The following is a 20,824-nucleotide window of genomic DNA, read 5'->3' on the forward strand; positions in this document are numbered from 1 at the left end:
AGACTGATATTTGTTTAGAGAGACAGAGGGACATGTCAGTGTAGAGGATTCACTCGGGAGCTTCCAGACTCTTTGTTCTACTCAGACTACACCTCTTTCTTGATATAGAGTCAAATTTTCAAATGGCGACTCAATGTTTCATTCACAACCATTTTGAATAATCATTAATAATAATCATTCTGAATAATGAGGATAGTCGTTTGTTGGGAAGGAAAATTAGATCTTAAAATTTCCTTGTGATTTTGAATATTTGCATGACATCAATCATTAACCGACAACAGTTACATAGAAGTGTGCTTGCAGTGGCTCTAAATTCTATCTCCACTTCAAGAGGTGTAGAAGAAAGGAAAGTTGATAAAATATATGTTAGAGCTCATCACCTCCATCGTGACGCCAAGAAAAAAAAAAGGTGTCATTGCTCAGAACTCAATACAGACTGGACCTCCCTAGTCCGACATCTTCGGGACCTGACTGGTCCCGGATGAGTAATTTTTCCTGACTAGGGGAGATCATTTCTGGCCCCCTGCTACCAGCCTCTCTTGCCCTGCCTTCCTGCACTGTACTTCCTGGCTCCCCACATAGCCCAGCTAAACCACTACTTGCCGCCTCCAGGCTGAGCTGTGCACCGGCTCCCAGCCCCCACAGCCTACCAGAGCCACACGTTGGCTCCCCCACATCCACAGCCCAGTTGGGCCTTGCGTCCCCCTACTCTACATAGTGCTGGGCTCCTGGGCCCCTCACCCTCCACAGAGCACCAGATTTCTCTGATCATGGAACATCCATGGTCCAGAAGGACTACAGATGTTGCCAAAACAGAGAGTTCCAGTTTATAGGAGTGCAACGTGTACTATTTAATCATAGAATATTAGAACTGGAAGGTACCTCAAGAGGTCATCAACTCCAGACTCCTACACTCAAGGCAGGATCATGCACCATCTAGACTATCCCTGACAGATATTTGTCTAACCTGCTTTTAAAAATCACCAATGATGGAGATTATACAACCACCCTATGCAATTTATTGCAGCTAGTGGATCAGCATAGCGGAGAAACTCAATAAAATTATGTAAATTTGTAAGGAAAAAAGAAGCAAACTGTTAGTAAATGATGTGATGGTTCAAGATGGTTAGTATTTTTCCAGTTGGCAAGTGTTTTTAATTTGTTAAATGTAGACTTTATTATAAAAATAGATTTCCCACATTTTTAAAGAATATGGAATGTTAGCATTTCAAATGAGTCTCAAGGTTTTTGATTCAACAACCTCATTTACCATCCAAGTTTTCTAATGTCTAGACTGCAATATATCTTTATCCCACACAATATGCAGCTAAAATATGATTATTAAATTGATTGCAGGCTAGATGGCAACAGATAGACAGACTCCTATAGAAAACTGTGATGCTATGGAGCCACTTCAGAAAAACCTAGGTGGGCATGGGAAAGGGGCAGCCTGATGCTGGAAGTTTGCAAATCCTTCCTTCCTAAGACACTGTGTTTGTGTCTCCAAAGTATTCTACCACACTTCCTTTCTCATGAATAAGGCCCCAATCCTGAAAACACATATGTATTAAACTTTAATTAACCCTAATTTGAAGTTAATGAACCATATAAGTACATAAAGTCAAGCACACATGCAGATATATGCAGAAAATGGACCTAAATTAGTAAATAAGCCCTGAAAATAGAGGAAGGTAGTTCCAGAAAAGATCTTATTGATGATGCAGAATTACAGATAGTGGTAAGTAACCAGGGCTGAACAGTATGAAAAATACTAATTTAAATACTGCAAAAGTCGAGTCTGGAGGAAAGAAGCATCTCCTGTAGATGATATGCAACATCTTTTTGTGCTAATTATGATTCCAGAACTTTTCTTTAAGATCACCCAGTTTCTCCTGATATAGGGCAAATGTTTCGAAATGTGATGGTGTGCTAGATATTGAGCTTTAAAATGATCACTACTTGGGTCTAACAATGCTGTTTTGGCATGAACCAAATCTTATACTGAAACCAGTATAATTTTGTTGCTTTCTACATTTTGAAGTCTAACTTTAAAAATGGAGTATATGAAGCTCAAAAGTTTTCTTATGCTTTATGCAATGAACATGTAGAGATCACCATTGTCAATAAACGATGCAGTGTAGAGCCAGGGAAACAATTTGGAGAGTGATGGCAATAAATTAGGACCTGACCTGTCAGAGAACCAGTATGTGCAAATGCTAGAAAAATAAAATGTCGGGTTTTGGTTTCTCGCTGTCTGGGTCAACAGGAATGGGTATACTGCACAGGAACGGTCTTAGCATGTGTGGGGTAGGAAATACTTCATGTCACTGAACAGTGAATTTTCTAACAAATTAACAAGTGATCAGCAAATTTCAACTCCCTTTTGTCTAGAATGATGATGAGTCATGAGGAGCCAGAAGAGTGTTTGTAGGAGCTAAAACAGGCAAAATTGGGATTCTCATGGCTGTAACCAAACTGAGAATGATTTCTCCTCTCTTCCGCCCCAAACACAAAACCCAAACGCCTTTAACAAAATCACAGATGAAAAGCTCTTTTCCTCCCACAATAAAGAAAGCAAAGAAATATATATAAACATCACTCTTAAGTAACTTGACTAAGACAAATGTTACTCAATGATGTGTCTCATAGTGCTTGCTTGCCTTTATTATATTCGTTGTCTGGCCTTTATTATATTCAGCAGTAATGTAAAGAGCCTATGGGCTTGTATTTTATAAAATGTTGGCTTCAGCAGTTAGCAGAAGACTTATGAACTTCGGGTTCCAAGGTTGTCATAGCCAGGGGTGGTAGTGGGGATAAGCTCCCACTGTCTATAAAGTACCCCTATACGGCGCGCGTCTCCAATAGCCTCTGACAACCAAGTCCAGCTCCTGGCCTTCACGTGCGGTTTAGCTTGTAAACCCGGCGGAACTGTTTTAACTGACAGGAGAAGGGGCGCAGGCGGGTCACTGGCGCCTTATAACCAGTTGCTTCGGGGAGATGATACTCGTCAGCCTAGGAAGGCAGTTCATCTAGGGGAAGGAAAACCCTGATTTTAAACCTCCGCTGCCTTGCGGCTATATTCTTCCATGGAAAAGGCTTCAGGAGTAAACCTCGAGGAAAAATCCGGAGTCGGAGTCCCTAAGGCAGTTCGACGCTGCTTGCAGCCTCGCTCTGGCAACTCCTGCGACGGCGCCGATGCCAAACTGTAGCAGCCCTGCTGTTCCTTTGGATCCATCGACGACGTGGAGAGGGGGGACCCGCTACGTGGGCAATAGCCTGTTCCTCCATATTACATTGCCCTGGCTAGTATCCGACTACCAACATATCTCGCAACCCTGAAGAGGACACTCCAGCCTCGCTAGTGCTACTAGCGCGGAAACAACACGGGGAGCAACAGTTTACCGGTTATAAGCCACAGCTCAATTGGCGTAGAGCATGGCACCAGGGGTTGTTCCTGATGGTGGGAGGGATCTTCGGGTCTCACTGGGCAGTTACCGTCCGCCTCAAGCTGGGCAGCCCCCAGACAGTCAGGTACTGCCCCGCCACAGTCTGCTTTCCTCACTGGGTGCATGGGGATTAGGAACATTCCGAACGGCAGGCTGCAACCATCGCACCAGGCAACAAAACACTGAGAAAGAGACCACCTCTTAAACTGGGATGTTGGAATGTCCGTACAATGTTGACGGGCCTCTCTGAAGACGTACGGGACATTGACGACCTACGAAAGACAGCAGTCATCAACAACAAACTTCTGAGGCTGAACGTAGACATCGCCGCCCTACAGGAAACACGACTGGCAGACTCAGGCATTCTGAAAGAAAAAGACTAACCTTCTACTGGCAGGGAAAGGCCCCAGACGAGCCCAGACAGCATGGCGTAGCTTTCGCGGTGAAAAATAGCCTACTGAGTATGGTAGAACCAGGCAGTAATGGCTCAGAATGACTCCTCACCCTTCGTCTCAACACCACCACAGGCCCTATCACCCTCGTCAGCGTATACGCCCCAACTCTGAACGCAACATTGGAAACTAAAGACCGGTTCTATGAGAACCTAACATCTGTCATCAACAGCATCCCCGACAAGGAACAACTCATCCTTCTGGGTGACTTCAATGCCAGAGTAGGTGCGGACAATGACTCATGGCCTTCGTGCCTCGGAAAATTTGGCGTCGGCAAAATGAACGAGAACGGCCAACGCCTGCTCGAGCTCTGCGCTTTCTACAATCTGTGCATCGCCAACTCATACTTCCAGACCAAGCCCCAGCATAAGGTTTCCTGGCGACATTCGCGCTCGAAACACTGGTACCAGTTGGACCTTATACTAGTTCGCCGCTCAGCTATCAATTGCGTCCTGCACGTACGCTCTTATCACAGCGCTGACTGCGACACAGACCACTCCTTAGTGTGCTGCAAGATCAGGCTGAACCCGAAGAGGTTTCATCGTTCAAGGAAACAAGGAAATCCTCGCATCGACGTCAGCAAGATGTCGCAGCCTGACCTGACGCAGAAATTCGCAGAAGCGCTTGAGAAGGAACTTGACGCCACACAGACAGGAGACTCTGCCATGGAAAAGTGGGAAACACTGCGGAACATAATGCACCGCACTGCCGTGGCAACCTTTGGAAAGAGGACTACAAAGACGCACGACTGGTTTGAAGCAAAGTCCTCTGTGATGATTCCAGTCATAGAAGCCAAGCGCGCCGCCCTGGCAGAATACAAGCGGTTACCAAGCCAGAGGAACCTACAAAGTTTCAGGGCTACTAGGAGCAAGGCTCAACAGGTTGCCAGACACTGTGCAAACGAATATTGGCAGCAGCTCAGCAACGACATCCAGAAAGCAGCCATATCAGGGAACACAAGAGGCATGTACGACAGCATCAAGAAAGCGCTGGGCCCTACCCAGAGCAAAACAGCACCCCTCAAGTCATCTACTGGAGAAATAATCTCCGACAAGCAACAACAGTTGGGGAGATGGGTGGAACACTACTCCGACCTCTACTCCAGACGGAATATGGTGACCTCCGCAGCATTAGATGCCATTGAATGCCTGCCAACCATGGAAGAACTTGATGCAGAGCCAACAGTAGAAGAGCTCAGCAAGGCTGTTGATAAACTGGCCTCAAGAAAAGCCCCCGGCAGCGACGGGATTCCTCCAGACCTGCTGAAACAGTGCAAGTGTTCCCTACTGCACCCTCTTCACAAAGTGCTCTGTCAGTGCTGGAAAGAAGGAGCCGTACCGCAGGATATGCGGGATGCTAAGATCGTCACCCTCTACAAGAATAAGGGCGAGAGAAGTGATTGCAATAACTACAGAGGCATCTCCCTTCTTAGCATCGTAGGCAAAGTATTTGCTAAGGTCATCTTGACCCGACTGCAGAAGCTGGCTGAACGTGTCTACCCAGAGTCACAGTGTGGTTTCCACGCAGAACGGTCAACTGTAGACATGATTTTCTCCCTACGACAACTCCAGGAGAAGTGCAGAGAACAGCAGATGCCCCTGTACGTCTCCTTCATTGATCTCACCAAAGCCTTTGACCTGGTCAGCAGAGACGGACTCTTCAAAATCCTTCACAAGATCGGCTGCCCACCAAAACTGCAGAGTTTGATTGAATCCTTCCACACAGACATGAAGGGAACAGTGCAGTTTAACGGCAGTTGCTCCGAGCCTTTCAGCATCAGCAGCGGCGTCAAGCAAGGCTGCGTTCTTGCCCCCACATTGTTTGGGGTCTTCTTTGCCCTGCTCCTCAAGCATGCCTTCGGCTCAGCAACGGAAGGAATCTACCTCCGCACCAGATCGGACGGCAAGCTATTGAATCTCTCTCGCCTCAAAGCCAAGACAAAGATACGCGAGGCGCTGATCAGGGACATGATATTTGCCGACGACGCAGCAGTCGTCACACATACCCAGTAAGAACTACAGTCGCTGATGAGCCGTTTTTCCATGGCCTGCAAAGACTTTGGGCTGACTATCAGTTTGAAAAAAACAAACGTCCTAAGCCAGGACACTGTCACTCCACCAGCCATCACAGTAGACGACTACCAGCTTGACGTCGTCCACCAGTTCACGTACTTGGGCTCCACCATCACCGATAATCTCTCCCTTGACACTGAGCTCGACAAGAGGATCGGGAAGGCAGCCTCTACTTTAGCCCGCCTGACAACCTGAGTGTGGACCAACCCCAGGCTGACAACCGCAACAAAGATGGCAGTGTACAACGCCTGCGTCATCAGTACCCTGCTGTACGGGAGCGAGACATGGACCACATACGCGAGACAAGAGCGGAGACTGAACGCCTTCCATCTACGAGGTCTGCGCCGCATCCTGGGCATTACCTGGCAAGACAAAGTCTCCAACCTCGAAGTTCTGACTCGAGCCGGCCTCCCCAGCATGTACACCATGCTCCGACAACGTCGCCTGCGTTGGCTTGGCCATGTACGCCGCATGGAGGACGGGAGGATCCCAAAGGACATCCTCTACGGGGAACTGGCATCTGGGAAGAGAACCTCAGGGCGCCCGAACCTGCGATTTAAAGATGTCGTGAAGAGGGACATGAAAGCCATCGACATAAACACGCAGTCCTGGGAAGACCTCGCAGCAGACTGCCCGAAGTGGAGGGGCACCCTGACCACACAGCTCAAGTCAGGCGAAACGAACATGATGCGTGCATCAGAAGAAAAGCGAGCCCGCAGGAAGTTACGCAACAACAACAGCCAGGGAACCACCTACAGCTGCAACTTCTGCGGCAAAGAATGCCTGTCCCAGATTGGCCTTTTCAGTCACCAACGACGCTGTCCCCGACGCTGTCCCAGACATCCGACACGAACCAAGATGAGAACTAGGATACGTCATCCATGGTCAACTGACCGACGGAGGCCAACAATATGAACTTCGGCATAGATAAACAGGCCAATAGTAACCCCTATGTTTTGGGGAACTGGAAGCAGAGTGTATGTGGTAATTTTGTCCATAATGATATTAGCCAGCCATAGAAACATGAGCTAATAACCAGCTTTTGAAAAGTTAAAAACAAATGTGACTACAAGAGTACCAGTTTGTGGCAACAAACTGATGTATATGAAGAGCTAAAATCTTTAGTATGTCTACGCTACAAAGTTAATTCGAACTAACAGCTGTTAGTTCGAATTAACTTTAATAGGGGCTACACATACAAACCGCTAGTTCGAATTTAAATCGAACTAGCAGAGCGCTTAATTCAAACTAGGTAAACCTCATTCTACGAGGACTAACGCCTAGTTCGAATTAAGTAGTTCGAATTAAGGGCTGTGTAGCCACTTAATTCGAACTAGTTGGAGGCTAGCCCTTCCCAGGTTGCTCTGGTGGCCACTCTGGACCAAACCAGGGAAACTCTTCTGCCCCCCTCCCAGCCCCGGAGCCCTTAAAGGGGCACGGTCTGGCTACAGTGCTTGTGCCAGTTGCAAGCCTGCAGCACCCAGCCAGCAGACCCTGCACCTGGCACAGCATGAGCCAGCCACCCGCTGCCACCCAGCCCTCCACCTCTTCCCAGGACCAGGCTGGTGGCTCACAGGAGCCTGCCCGGGACTGCAAGAGGCAGGCGCCCGCCTGGTCTAGTGTGGAGATCGTGGACCTCATCGAGGTTTGGGAGGAGGCCTCCAACGTCCACAATCTCCGCACTAGGCACAGGAAAGTGGCCGTCTAGGGCAGGATAGCTGCCAACCTGGCCACCAAAGGCCACATGCGAACACAGGAGCAGGTTTGCATGAAAATCAAGTTGGTCCAGTGAGACCCCCGACCCTGAGCTTAGAACATAAGAACGGCTGTACTGGGTCAGACCAAAGGTCCATCTAGCCCAGTAGCCTGTGTGCCGACAGCGGCCAGCACCAGATACCCCGGAGGGGATGGACTGAAGACAATGACCAAGCCATTTGTCTTGTGCCATCATCGCCAGCCTTCCACAAACAGAGGCCAGGGACACCATTCCTACCCCCTGGCTAATAGCACTCCATGGACCCAACCTCCATGAATTTATTTAACTTCTCTTTAAATTCTGTTATAGTTCTAGCCTTCACAGCCTCCTGTGGCAAGGAGTTCCCACTAGCACCAGCTCCCCGGTGCCACTTGCCCCCACTCCCAACAGCAGTCTTGAGGGGGCAAAGCAGCCTCTGTCCATGGCAAGCCCAAGCTCCCAGTGGACAGAGGCTGCTCTGCATCCCACAGATAGCAACTTTATTACAATCAAAAAGCAAACACTCCCCATGTTTGGAATGGCTACTTACTGTATGGTAACTTTGTTTCTTTGAGATGTTAATGCTGTTCCTATTGTAGGTGTGCATGTGCCTCTTGTACTTGAGACTGGAATTTTTTGAATAGCAGTGTCTGTCAAGGCCTCACTTGGACACTGTGCCTCCGTATACACCCATAAATGGCAAAGAAGCTATAATTCTCTCTCAGTTGCCTTGAAACTCAAAGCACATTTTGTGAAGGACTTTGAAAAGCAGGGATGGAGGGAAGATCATGGGACCCACTGTGACAACATCTAGAACCACAGTTATTGTCAGGTAAATAAAAGGTTAGTTACATATAACTGGAGAGTCTGAAATGGCATGTGTAGCAGGTGCCTGAAGTTGAAGAATTTGAAAGTAGGGTCCATGCCTGTGTTCCAACTTCACTCATGGTGCAGGTGACAAAGGGTGAGGTGGAACCTCTTCAGTTCCTTTTCAACTGCAAATCAGCGCAGTTCTGCAGCATGGGGGAAGGTGGGCAGGTAATAGAATACTGATAGGGACCACAGATTTTGAAGAACCTCCAGTTACAGGAAGTAACCTCCTCTAGTTACAGGTAAGTAACCTCTTTTTCTGTGAGTGATGGTTTCTGACAGTGATTGTATTCTATTGTGGGAGATTGACAAGCAGTACCTAAGCAGGAGAAGGGTGAAAGGATGAAGACAGTAAGGCTGAGTGGAGAATCTCTGTCCCAAAGAAGGCACCAGAAGCCCAGGCCTGCACCAGGACAGAATGCCTTGCAAACATGTGAATGGAACTCCATGTGGTCACTCTACAGATGTCCAGGAAGGGTACATTCTGAAGACACACTATGATCATTCATTGAGCTTTGAGTGGAGTGAGCTCTTACCCCTAGTGGAAGAGAGGTTTGAGAGCTGAAAACAGAATAGAATGCTGCCAGATATCCATTTGGAAATTCTAAGTGTAGATGGCATGTCCTCTTATTTTTTCTGCTATAGTGATAAACTACCTCAGATTTCCTGATTGGTCTTGTTCTCTGCGGGTAAGAGGTCAAACAAAGCTTGTTGAACATCGAGGGAGTGGAACCTACATTCTTCTGCAAAGGTGTGCAGTTTGTGAAGAACATATGTAAGTGGACAGATTGGTTCATATGAAATTCCAAAACTATTTTAGAAATAAATTTGGGGTATGGGTGTAAACAAGCTTTATCTTCATGGTCTGCCATCATTGTTCCCAGCTCACTGATCCTCCATGCCGATATGATCGCTACAGGAATGGCAACCTTCTTGGAGAAGAGGGACATGAAACAAGTAGCTAAAAGCTAAAAGGGGGCCTTGTTAGTACCAACCCCTCCCCCCACAACTAAAATTCAGGTCCCATTGGGGCCCAATCTTCGGAGGAGGCAAGAAAGTTCTTATCAAGACTTTCCAGAATCTGTTGGTTAATGGGTATGTGAAAATGGAGTAACCCTGAGCGGCTAGATGGTACACACTAATCGCCAGTCACTGACTGGACTCACAAAGAACTGAGGGACAGACCCAATGTCTTCAAAAATAGGATCTAGTCTAAGATGAAGTGAATATCTGTAGCTTCTGAACACCTCTTTCCTGTGAGCAGTACAAGAAGCACTGCCATTTAGCTAGGGAATACTTTCTAGTAGAGTTTTTTGTGCTATTAGAGAAGATGTCTCATATTACTAAGGAGCATGCATGTTGGAGGGATGATACCCATTCAAATACAATGCCACGAAGTAGAGTGGTTGTGCATTGGGGCATTTGATCTTGCCATTGCACTGGGTCAGAAGCTCAAGGAATGCTGGGAATGTGATTAGCGGGGAGATGACAAGCCCAAAAGATTGGGGAAACATAACTGGGCCAGAAAGGAGCAATCAGGATGACTGTTGCACTGTCCTGTTGGATCTTGTGTAATACTTGTGATAGGAGTGACAACAAAGGAAAGGCACAGTTGAACTGCTCTCACCAGATAAGGAGGAGAATATTGCCCTGGGAGCAGTCATGTAGGTTCATCTGGAGCAATACATGACATAATTGCTGTTTCCTTGGGAGAATCATGGACCCAGGCATCCAGCATTGCTTACTGGGATGCTGAGTTCTGAGAAATATACAGACCTTGATCAAGGGCTCAGCCAGAGGATATATAATGTTCTGCACTCACTGAAGGATTCAAAAGCCACCTTGTACTCTCTGGAGATACACACTCTATTACCAGGTCCACCTCAAGGAGTGTGGACATCTTGAGAGTCCAGAATGCACATCAAGGCCCTAGCACTATGGACAGTACAGAAGGCATGTGAGTGCTTTCTTTTGTTAAATCACTTTCACCTTGTACAGATAATATTAGGCAAAAATGGCTGGCCATTTTGCCCCTTCAAGGAACCAATGGAGTATGACTTTCTCATGAAAGGTCAAGCTATTTGAAACCCTTGCCTTTGAGGCGACTCTTACTTGTCTTTAACTTTTATTTTACCATTGACATAAGGAGCCCTGTTTGAGGTGGGTGTAGAATAACTCATATACTGTGGCAGGTACTAAGTACCACTTCTACACCATTTTGCAGCTGGACCAGAAGTTGACAGACATCAAATAGCTTATGGGTTTCTTCAATGAGACTGTTGTTTCAATCTCCAGTGCCTCAGCAATCATCACAAGGAGCTCCTGGAACATTTTAAAGTCTTCAGGTCCCAGCAATAACATTTCATCAAGTGACAAAAATGAAAGGCTTTATGGCAGTAATACAGAGGTTTGGTGCTGCTCTGTCCCTGGATCTGGCTCTTCCTAGTACTTTGTTAAGGTGGTCCACTAGGGATGCTGAGTGGGGGAGTGGCCTCTTAATGCCTCAGTGAACCCCGGTACTCCAGCAGGGCTATAGCAATAAAGATGGCTTGTTGATTATTGGTCAATCCAAGGTTATTACTGATGGACAGTTGGTGGTGGAGATCTTTAGGATAAGGTGGTAGAGTATCTTTGCGGTATTGATCACTGACCTCAGAGAAAGCAGCTCTCTACTGGATGATGGGGAAAATGTATGCCACAATAATGGTGAGGAGGAGCAGAATTGTTACAAGGTAGTGCAAAAATATCTAGTGTTCTTAATGTCAGAGTTTGCACTGGTGCAAGTAGGTGTTTTGGTACCAATGTTAGTCCCAGTTCTCCTTTGGGCTAATCCTCCATGGTATGCATGAACAGTGACCGGTTCATCATCAGAATTGGGGTCAGTGCCGGAGAAGTTTACTGTAACATAAGCTTCTCCTTCCCCAATCTTCAATGCTGCACAGTATCTTGTGGATTCATCTTCAACAACCATACAGTATCTGTCACTATGAGACTATATGGAATTCCATGTGGAATCTCTGCTTGTATTTGGCGTGGCCCTTCTTGGAGTTAGATGTAGATGCCAGAGGAGGTGCACCATCTTCAATTGTTGAGGACACCATGTGCGTTGATGGTGTCAATATTGGTAATGACTGGTTAGCAGTGCCATAAGAACATAAGAATGGCCATACTGGGTCAGATCAAAGGTCCATCCAGCCCAGTACCTTGTGTGTCAACAGTGGCCAATGCCAGGTGCCCCAGAGGGAATGAATCGAACAGGTAATGATCAAGCAATCTCTCTCCTGCCATCCATCTCCACCCTCTGACAAACAGAGGCTGGGGATACCATTCCTTACCCATAATGGCTAATAGCCATTTATGGACTTAACCTCCATGAATTTATCTAGTTCTCTTTTAACCCCTGTTATAGTCCTAGCCTTTACAGCCTCCTCAGGTACATCTACTCTGTACTAGTCTTAGGTGTTGCTTTTCTGCTAGACAGGATGTTGAATGAAGATGGCTTGTCTGACAGCATAACTTGAAAACTGTTCTCAGGATCTGATAACACCTTCATGGAGTGTTTAAGAAGATGGACATCTTGCACCTTACATAGTCTCATGGAGAATGAGAAGCAGACAGAGAATCTGCTAATGTACCCACACAGGACAGAAATCTGCTTCTTCTTTCAGGGGAATTAGCCTATAACAAGATGAATAGCGCTTAAATCCTGCCACACTAAAGGATGTTGTACAAGGGTGTATGAAGAGTTCTAACCAGTTCAGTTCAAATGGATGGAAAAAGTTCATGACCGTTCATTCAGAAAATGAGAAGATTTCTCTAATATTTGGAGAAGTTTAGCAAAAGCTAAGAACTTGTGGGCGGAAAATTTGGTTCTTACAGCCACCCAGTTAGAGGAACTGAGGGAGGGATGCAGATGCCCTACTTTTATGCCCTTGTGTGGGAACACAAGAAGGCACAGGATGCATACACAATCCCAAAAGACATTGCTATTCAAAAGCCTCTAGTCTTGTATGAATGAGGAGTATGCATAACTTTAGTGTGGACCACTTTGACATACTCAGTGGAGAACCTATATTACTACATAGGGTTACAATTTTAAAGTGGTATATGTGGAATTTTGCCAACAAATCCTGTTCACTATGAGATTTATGTGGAAAACATGTACACTGTTTTGAAAATATAGTCTTCAAGGTCTGCAATTTGCAGGTTTTTACATGGACTGAGTGGAGTCCTCAAGAAAGTTCATGATAATGCTATTTCAATCTTTGATGATACCTCAGGCCACGCTTAATTGATTTTTAAAATTTAGTTCTTAAAGTTCATACAGCTTAAAGGAGTTGAAACTTGCCTGTCTAGAGGGCAAAGAAATTGGCAAGACAGCTAAATGATCTCACTAGCACTTTGTGCAGTGTAATAATAGTATATCATATTTCTATGGGAGATTAACCTGATCCATACCTTAATGCATATTGGTGCATAATTCAATTTTTAAAACAGAAACTCTTCCATTACCATTATAAAAATAACAAAATACAATTTAATACCTTTCACTCACTTGGAAAGGAAGGGAACATTTTATTTAATTAATCTATTTTTCAATATTATTTGAAAGCTGAATAATAAGCAGAGCTGAATGAGACAGAAGATGCATTTGGCTTTCAGAAAGAGGTGAAAATGAATTAAAAATATTAATTCATAGTTGAATAAAGATGTATATAGAAATAAATGGAATAAGGGAAATAATAAAGATGGATTATAGCAGACAGTACAAAATTCCTAATTATTCATTTTGCCTTATAAATAGTGGCAGAGCAATGCAATTGGTAAATGTAGGAACACTTCATGTATATACAGCCATACACTAGGTGAACAGAGAGAGCCAGACAATGCTTCTGAAGAGGAGATTTATTGATTGGGGTATTGGAACTGGAGTCTCTTTATCAGCCTCTCACACAAGAAGATGAAAAAGCAGGCTCATTACCATTTACCCACAAGAATATGGAAGAGGTACAACCACCCATCCACCAGAGACACTAGAGGAAATAGCAAAGAAGTCCTGAGTACCCTGCTGGTGAAAGCTTATAGTTTCTGGTAGGAAATATGCTCAGCAGTTGTATGTGGTTTTCACCTGAAACAAGGCAAAACACGGTACTTTGGGCTCAGTTTCCCTTTGTATTTCTCAGGTTCATTCAAATCAAAAGCACAAAGAAAAAGTCAGAGGGGCGAAACCATGATTAAAGGTTCACACAAAATCCTGCAAACCAGAATTGCTGAGATTTACTGTGATTTATGAAGCTATGAAAAAGCTTTCACAGGTAAACTGTAGGAAATATTATTCAAGTCTCTTTAAATTATCAATATGTTCAAACTTCAAAATTCAATTCCCATTTGTTTTATGCATAATTTTTACTAACAATTTCTAAAACACTGAATAAACTTTAAAATAACATTATTTTTTTATTAAGGAAAGTAGAAATTCCCAATTACCAACCTGAAGAACATCTCCAAGGTCTGCAGTGCTAATATCTGGATCTTCGGTTGTATTAAAAGGAACAGGAGTTATTCTTACAAGGGTAAGCACTCTGGGTTCTGGATATCTCCATAACATTATTCCTGGACTATCCTCTGTTTCATTGTAAAACACAACTTCATAGGCACTCGGCAGCTTCTGCGCCTCTATCAAACGAAAGCAAGCTATAATAAGTTACATAATTTCTAAAAAGGACCATGTTGGTTTATGAGACAAAAGTAGTTAAAAACAAATCTCTTAGGATCAAAAGGAGAGAAAATCAAAAAGTCAGGGAAATTGCTTTTTTAAGATTACAGCTAAATGGAAAGAAATAAAAAAGAAGTTGATGTAGCAGATGTTGTTTTCAATTGTTTTACCAAAAAAGGTAAAGAACTTTGTAATAGGTAAGAGATCTTTAAAATGTTACGACTGTACTTTGCAATTTTTTTTTTTACAAAACAACTATAATACTCTTCTTGCCTGCATCTTGTATGTACTGGAAGAGGCCTGTTCTCAGATCATCTGAGGTATGCTCAGTTTTTGAGAGTTGATTCTTTTCCATAGGAGACTGAATCTGGCATGTTAGATCAGAGATCAGCACCTCCCTCTTGCCTTGTTCCGTAAGGTACTCTTGCAGAAGTTCATGAAGAAGAACTAAACAATTCAAATGTTCTTGTCCCCAGAAGACCTTATAAAAATATAGAAAAGAAAACAAAAAAAGATTACAAAAAAGTTGCTTTAAAATATGTAATTATTTTAAATGAACTCACAAAATAAGTAAATAAATCAATAAAAATAAAGAACCTACATCTTTTTTGCTGTACTATCTTCATATACTATAACTTTCTGCAAATTTGTTAAATGGCAAAAAGATTCTAGCATGCCATTTGGCAAATTTGTCTCTCTCTCCAGTCTAAGTAGCATATTTATTTTTATGATTTATTTGGCACCCAAAGCACACTATGCATCACATGGTATATAAAATAGACAGGAACTTAACTGAAGTATATATAATCTAAAGGTCTGCTCTGCACTTACGGCTGGGCACATTGTTTAGTGTTGGGAATTGTCCCACTGAGTCAGGTTTTAGGATAAGCTTCTGAGGAAAGTAATTATACTGTTTCAACTGTTCAGAGCATGGTGTTACAAAATGGGCACTTAGGTTTGTAATTCTTCAGAGAACATTAAGTCTGGCTCGTTGAAATGACCTTCTTGTGGTATATATGTTTGGCAATAAGTTCCCATGGAAGATCTTTTAGTTAGTGTTTTCATGGGTTTTCTTAAATCTTTTGACTACATTTATACTTTTCCATTACTCTTAAAATTGGTGGGCAAGAGAAGGAAATTAGGAAGGAACTGCAGAGAATAACATGAAGTCCCATTATATGTATTGCTAAGAGTTTAATATTTTCAGTTCTTATTTGGAAAAACATTCTGGGAATTTTTCAGTGTTTAATTTACAAACACTAAAACCAGGATGAAATATGGTAATTAAAAAAATAGAAAAAATGCCTTTTTTTTTTATAATTTACACATTTTACTGTAGAATAATTGAAACTTTTTTTATGTGCAAAGGCTCTGATGCTGAGCCTCTTGCTGTCTTGGAAATAGTCTAACTTTGAATGTAAGTGCTCTGCAACAATAGTTCCATAGGATACAATCAAACTTTGCTGTGCCACTTTGTTGAAGTTGGAAAGTGCACCTGTTGTAAAAAGCCAGACTTGAGTTTCACATTGTAAGCATTAGGCATATTTATGTAAGCACTAAATTCCTCTTTCAGATTTGAATTTTCATCTTTAGTGGCAATTGGTTGAAAAACTCTCGCATAACAGTCATAGCATGCTGCAAAATTCACTCTGAGGAACAGGTGCAACACCTGGATGACACTGCAAAAAATCTTTAGCACCAAACACTTTGGGGTTCAGATTACAGGTACAGGTCATTTCCTTTTTCTTGCGGAGTGTTGTGCAGAAGGTTTTGAATGCTTTTTTTGGTTCTCTCATGTTCTAGGGCTGGAAGGATATCCAGAAACGTGTGGGTTTTCTCGCTGTATGTTTCTCCTGCAGCTTTTGTGCTAAATTCAACTGAGGTTTTGGTTGTCAGAATCTGGTAAATATCTGTATTGGCATATGTGTTGGCTGCTGTCAGAAAAAATTCCAGTGTTTCTGTGTGCCACACAGTGATCCCAAGTTTTCAACAATGAACATTAGCTTGATTTGCAGGATGTGAAGGTCATTTTTGTTATTTGCCAGTTTCTTCAGAGTTTCTACTTCAGAACCAAACAACTCAGGATGATCTAAGAGACACATTAGCAGAGCAAGTGAATTATTTACATGATAGGCAGCAAAATATAAGGTCACCCATAGGTGTGGCACAACATAGGTAGGTAACAGAGGCAGCTGGCTTGGCATTTGTCTTGCACTGTGTAAAACAAAGTCTTCAGATTGTTCACGTGCTTGAAAATGATTCTGAATCCAATGATGCAAGGTTTCATGTCTTTAATATTAGCGGACAGGTAACAGGTAGTAGCTCCGGCTTTTGACTGAGTTTAATCTCCTGTGCAAATTTAGCCATGTAGGCAGCAGAATCTGTGTTAGTTATGGCCACATTTTCCTAAGATAGTTTTTACATCTCAAATACGTCCATTGTTGCTGCACCAACAAAATGGCTTTCACAGAAGAGGGGACGAATGTCACACACGCTTATTAGCAGGCTTATTAGCTTTGAAAAACAGTATGAAAACACAAAGGGCAAGAATCAGATGGACCAAATCTTTAGTGACTCATCCAAAATCAGACTAGACCCTACATTTCCAGCAATTTGTTCAGTTTAGATATTAAAGTATTATCATTTTCTTTTAGATACTTACAAGCAAGATTGTTTGAATTAGGAAGAGTTTTTGCTGCTAGCCAGTTTTGTCACACAAATTCACCATGAGCACATCTACACAGCAGAGATAAAGCCGAAATATGCTATGCAACTTGAGCTATGCCAATTGTGTAGCTTAAGTCAAAACATCTTATTTCAGCTTTTGGCACTGTCTACACAGCAGGAAGTCCTAGAAGGAGCACTCTTCCTCCGACTCCCCTTATTCCTCATAAAAGGAGGGTTATAGGAGTCAGAGCAAGAAGTCCTCCAGGTTGACATTATTTCAACTTTATGTTGAAATAACTGCTTGTAGTATAGACACAGACTATGTTATTTCGAAATAACATCAGTTATTCTGAAATAACAGTACTGTGTAGACATAGCCCATTTGCCCTCACTGAAATAGAAGTGGTTGTCTGATGAAACAAAGAGCACCCACAAATTCATCGATACAATTCTGCTGTGTCATTGCCTTCATTAAAGTACTAGCAAAAGTGCCTGATACTGATTGCTTATCCTAAAATTCACTTTCTTCCTTAAGCTTCTTGTGTTACTTTTTTCAACATGTTCCATTATTCAGTCAGCATGAACACTAATTTCAATGCTGCAGTACTTGCAGTGCAATGAATTCTCTTAATTCCCATCTATTTTTCTTGAACATTTCTAAGCATTGATTTTCTTGCTGGTATTCAGGCATAGATTTGCATTTTTGCCTCAAGTTTAGCTTTTTTAAAAAAAAAAACCAAATCTGTCTTTATCTGTGGGGGCTGAGCACTTCAATAAAAGAATGCAAACAAACAGATGGGCAGATATTTTTAATTCCAAAAACTGGTAATTTATTTATGACAATTGATTAAAAACTGAAAATGCGGAACAGGGTGCCCTAAAGATATGCCAGTGAACAGAGATTATTTCATATTTACCAATTTATTTTATTTATTTTTGTAGATTTATGCAAACACACAAAAATGCCTTTCCAGTGTCTTCAGCCATCCTTGACACATCATAAATAATACCCTTAAAGTTCAACAGTAAAATTCAATAAAACTCACAGACAGTAAACGAGAGAACTTTAAAGCTCAAATCCCCTTCATCCTTCCTCAATTCTCCAGCAAGTCAAGACAATCAGATTCAGGCTATTTTGGGCCTGTGGAGGTGAAGGTTCTGGATCATTGACATAGAAGTCCCTCACTATCCTACAATTCATGAGCATTTGCTGATTAAAAATGCCTAATAAACCTGACATAGAGGATAAAAAAACTGCAGCATAAAGTAAAATTCACAATATTTCTTGGGAGGGAAAGACCTGGATATGTTGCTCAAGCAAGAAACCATGTGACAGTTATGAGTATCTTGTTCCTGGTATTTGGTTTCTTAGAAGGTAATCCAGTTCTCTTCTTACTCATAAAACCATCAAAAGGGCAAAAGAGAGCAATGTGGCAGAACAGTAATGGAAAAAAAATCAGAAGATGGGAGTGCCATCATGAGAAAAGGAAAGACGAAAAGAGGAGAGAAAATGGGGGATTAGTGAAAGTGAGAGAACTTGGGGGGAGCAGAGATACCATAAGGCAAAAATAGGTAAGGAAATAATCGTCAAAATCCCAGATCCAAATCTTTGTCCTCCCATTTCCTTCCTTCCTTTTTCTTTCTTTTCCTCTCCCCAGTGGGGAGACTCCCTGGCTGCATCTAGACTGGCAAGTTTTTCCGCCAAAGCAGGTGCTTTGGCGGAAAAACTTGCCAGCTGTCTACACTGGCCGCTTGAATTTCCACAAGAACACTGACTTCCTACTGTTTGAAATCAGTGCTTCTTGCGGAAATGCTATGCTGCTCCCATTCGGGCAAAAGCCCTCTTGCGCAAATGCTTTTGCGCAAGAGGACCAGTGTAGACAACGTGGTATTGTTTTGCGCAAAAAAGCCCCGATGGCGAAAATGGCAATCGGGGCTTTCTTGCGCAAAACCACATCTAGATTGGCACGGACACTTTTCCACAAAAAGTGCTTTTGCGAAAAAGCATCCATGCCAATCTAGACGCTCTTTTCCGCAAATGCTTTTAAAGAAAAATCTTTTCCGTTAAAAGCATTTGCGGAAAATCATGCCAGTCTAGACGTAGCCCCTGTGTATAGTGTAGTGTTTTATTTTGGTGGTTTTTGTTTGTTTGTTTTTAATATACATCAGGCCTGGGCAAAATATGGCCTGCAGGCCAAATCCAGTCCCCCAAGCCACCGGATCTGGCCTGCAGAGGCAGTGGGAAACCCCAGGCAGGCTCTCCTGCTTGCCCTGCAGCCCCACACGCTGCTCAGACACGCGGCTGCGGGGCACTTTTTCTTTGAGTCTGCAGGGGAGCGGGGAAGACTCAGATGCTGCTCCTGCCCCCAGCACAATCCCATTGGACAGACACTGGCCAATGGGAGCTGCCTTTTTGAACAACAGGCAGCCAAAAAGCACAACCCTCTTGATCACTCACTCAAGCATAAGGCTGAGCAGGCAGAAACACTATAAGCTGTGCAAGCGTTTAGCTCTTCAGGCAGGCAGGCTGGTAAGTCTCCTGGGGAGAACCTGCCTCTGGTACATCAGCCCCTCCCCTTCCCAAGTCTCGGCCCCACACTCCTTCCCTGCTATTCCACATGCACCCATACCCCCTCCCAGATCTAGCATCCCATTTCCTGCTGGAGATCACAATCCCCTCCTACTCTAGGTCACATCCCAAAATTCTGCACCCCAGTTCCTTGTCCTAGGTCACAACCACCTCCTTTACTCAAACTCCTTCCCAGATGCCATTCTCCCTCATGCACCCCAATCCTTTACCCCAAACTCCCTTCTGCGTCCAACGTTCATCCCAGATCCCACATCTCCTCCATTAATACCATGGAAGAGTGTGGCCCTTGACCACTTTCCAAAATCTTGGGAGTGACTCCACATCAAAAATGATTGCCCACCCCGGATATATATGATACCAATGTGTTTTAATTGAGATTCAGACTTAGATCCAAACGTTGCAGTTTATGACTCTCTTTTTAATGGATGAATAAGGATAAAAGAACGGTTACTTACCTGTAACTGTTGTTCTTCGAGATGTGTTGCTCATGTCTATTCGAATTAGGTGTGCACACCATGTGCACCGCGTCTTCCAGAGCGTTTTCCCTAGTGGTACCCGTAGCGCCAGCAGGGCGCCCCCTGGAGTGGCGCCGCCATGGCGGGGCATAAGTACCCCTGCTGGTGCTCCCCCACCTCAGTTCCTTCTTGCCGGCGCTCTGATGAAGGGGAGGTAGGGGGGGAATCGAATGGACATGAGCAACACATCTTGAAGAACAACAGTTACAAGTAAGTAACCGTTCTTTTCTTCTTCGAGTGGTTGCTCATGTCCATTCAAATTAGGTGACTTCCAAGCCAACCCCACTTCAAGGAGGAGGGGTCAGAGCACTCAGAAAGAGAAGTCCACGAAAGTTGAACAATCCAAACAAATTTATTCAACTAAGCGAACACAGAAAAAACTGTAGAAAGTGCAATGTGACACAGATAAACAAACATATTTACAATACAGAGCTGAGGACCGCAGAGCCCAACCTTGCGTCCTCCCTAGCCAGCTGTGCCAGCGCGTAGTGCGCCATAAAGGTATGGAGCGACGACCATGTGGCCGCCCTGTAGATTTCACTCATTGGAACCTGCGCCCCAAAAGCTACAGAGGACGTCTGCGCCCTGGTGGAATGTGCTGTAACCCAGGGCGGGATCTTCCCGGCCAAGGCATAACACTCCCTGATACACCCTGCAACCCAATTGGACAACCTCTGGGTTGATATGGGGAGACCTTTCATTCTATCAGCGACAGCAATAAACAATTGTGTGGATTTGTGAAAGGGTTTAGTCCTATCACA

General features: G+C 43.8%; 1 protein-coding gene across 6 annotated transcripts in view; it reads right to left on the reverse strand.

Annotated features, from left to right (window-relative positions):
• VPS13B (vacuolar protein sorting 13 homolog B) overlaps positions 1 to 20,824 on the reverse strand; it is a 999,042-nt gene that overhangs the window by 145,972 nt on the left and 832,246 nt on the right. For all 6 annotated transcript variants that reach the window (XM_075920306.1, XM_075920307.1, XM_075920304.1 and 3 more), the window contains 2 exons: positions 14,565 to 14,772; positions 14,067 to 14,251 (listed from right to left, as the gene is read on the reverse strand). In XM_075920306.1, the coding sequence (XP_075776421.1) occupies positions 14,067 to 14,251; positions 14,565 to 14,772 (393 nt within the window). The remainder of the gene's footprint in view (positions 1 to 14,066; positions 14,252 to 14,564; positions 14,773 to 20,824) is intronic.

The sequence above is a fragment of the Pelodiscus sinensis genome, chromosome 2, assembly GCF_049634645.1.
Source record: "Pelodiscus sinensis isolate JC-2024 chromosome 2, ASM4963464v1, whole genome shotgun sequence".
Lineage (NCBI taxonomy): Eukaryota > Metazoa > Chordata > Testudines > Trionychidae > Pelodiscus > Pelodiscus sinensis.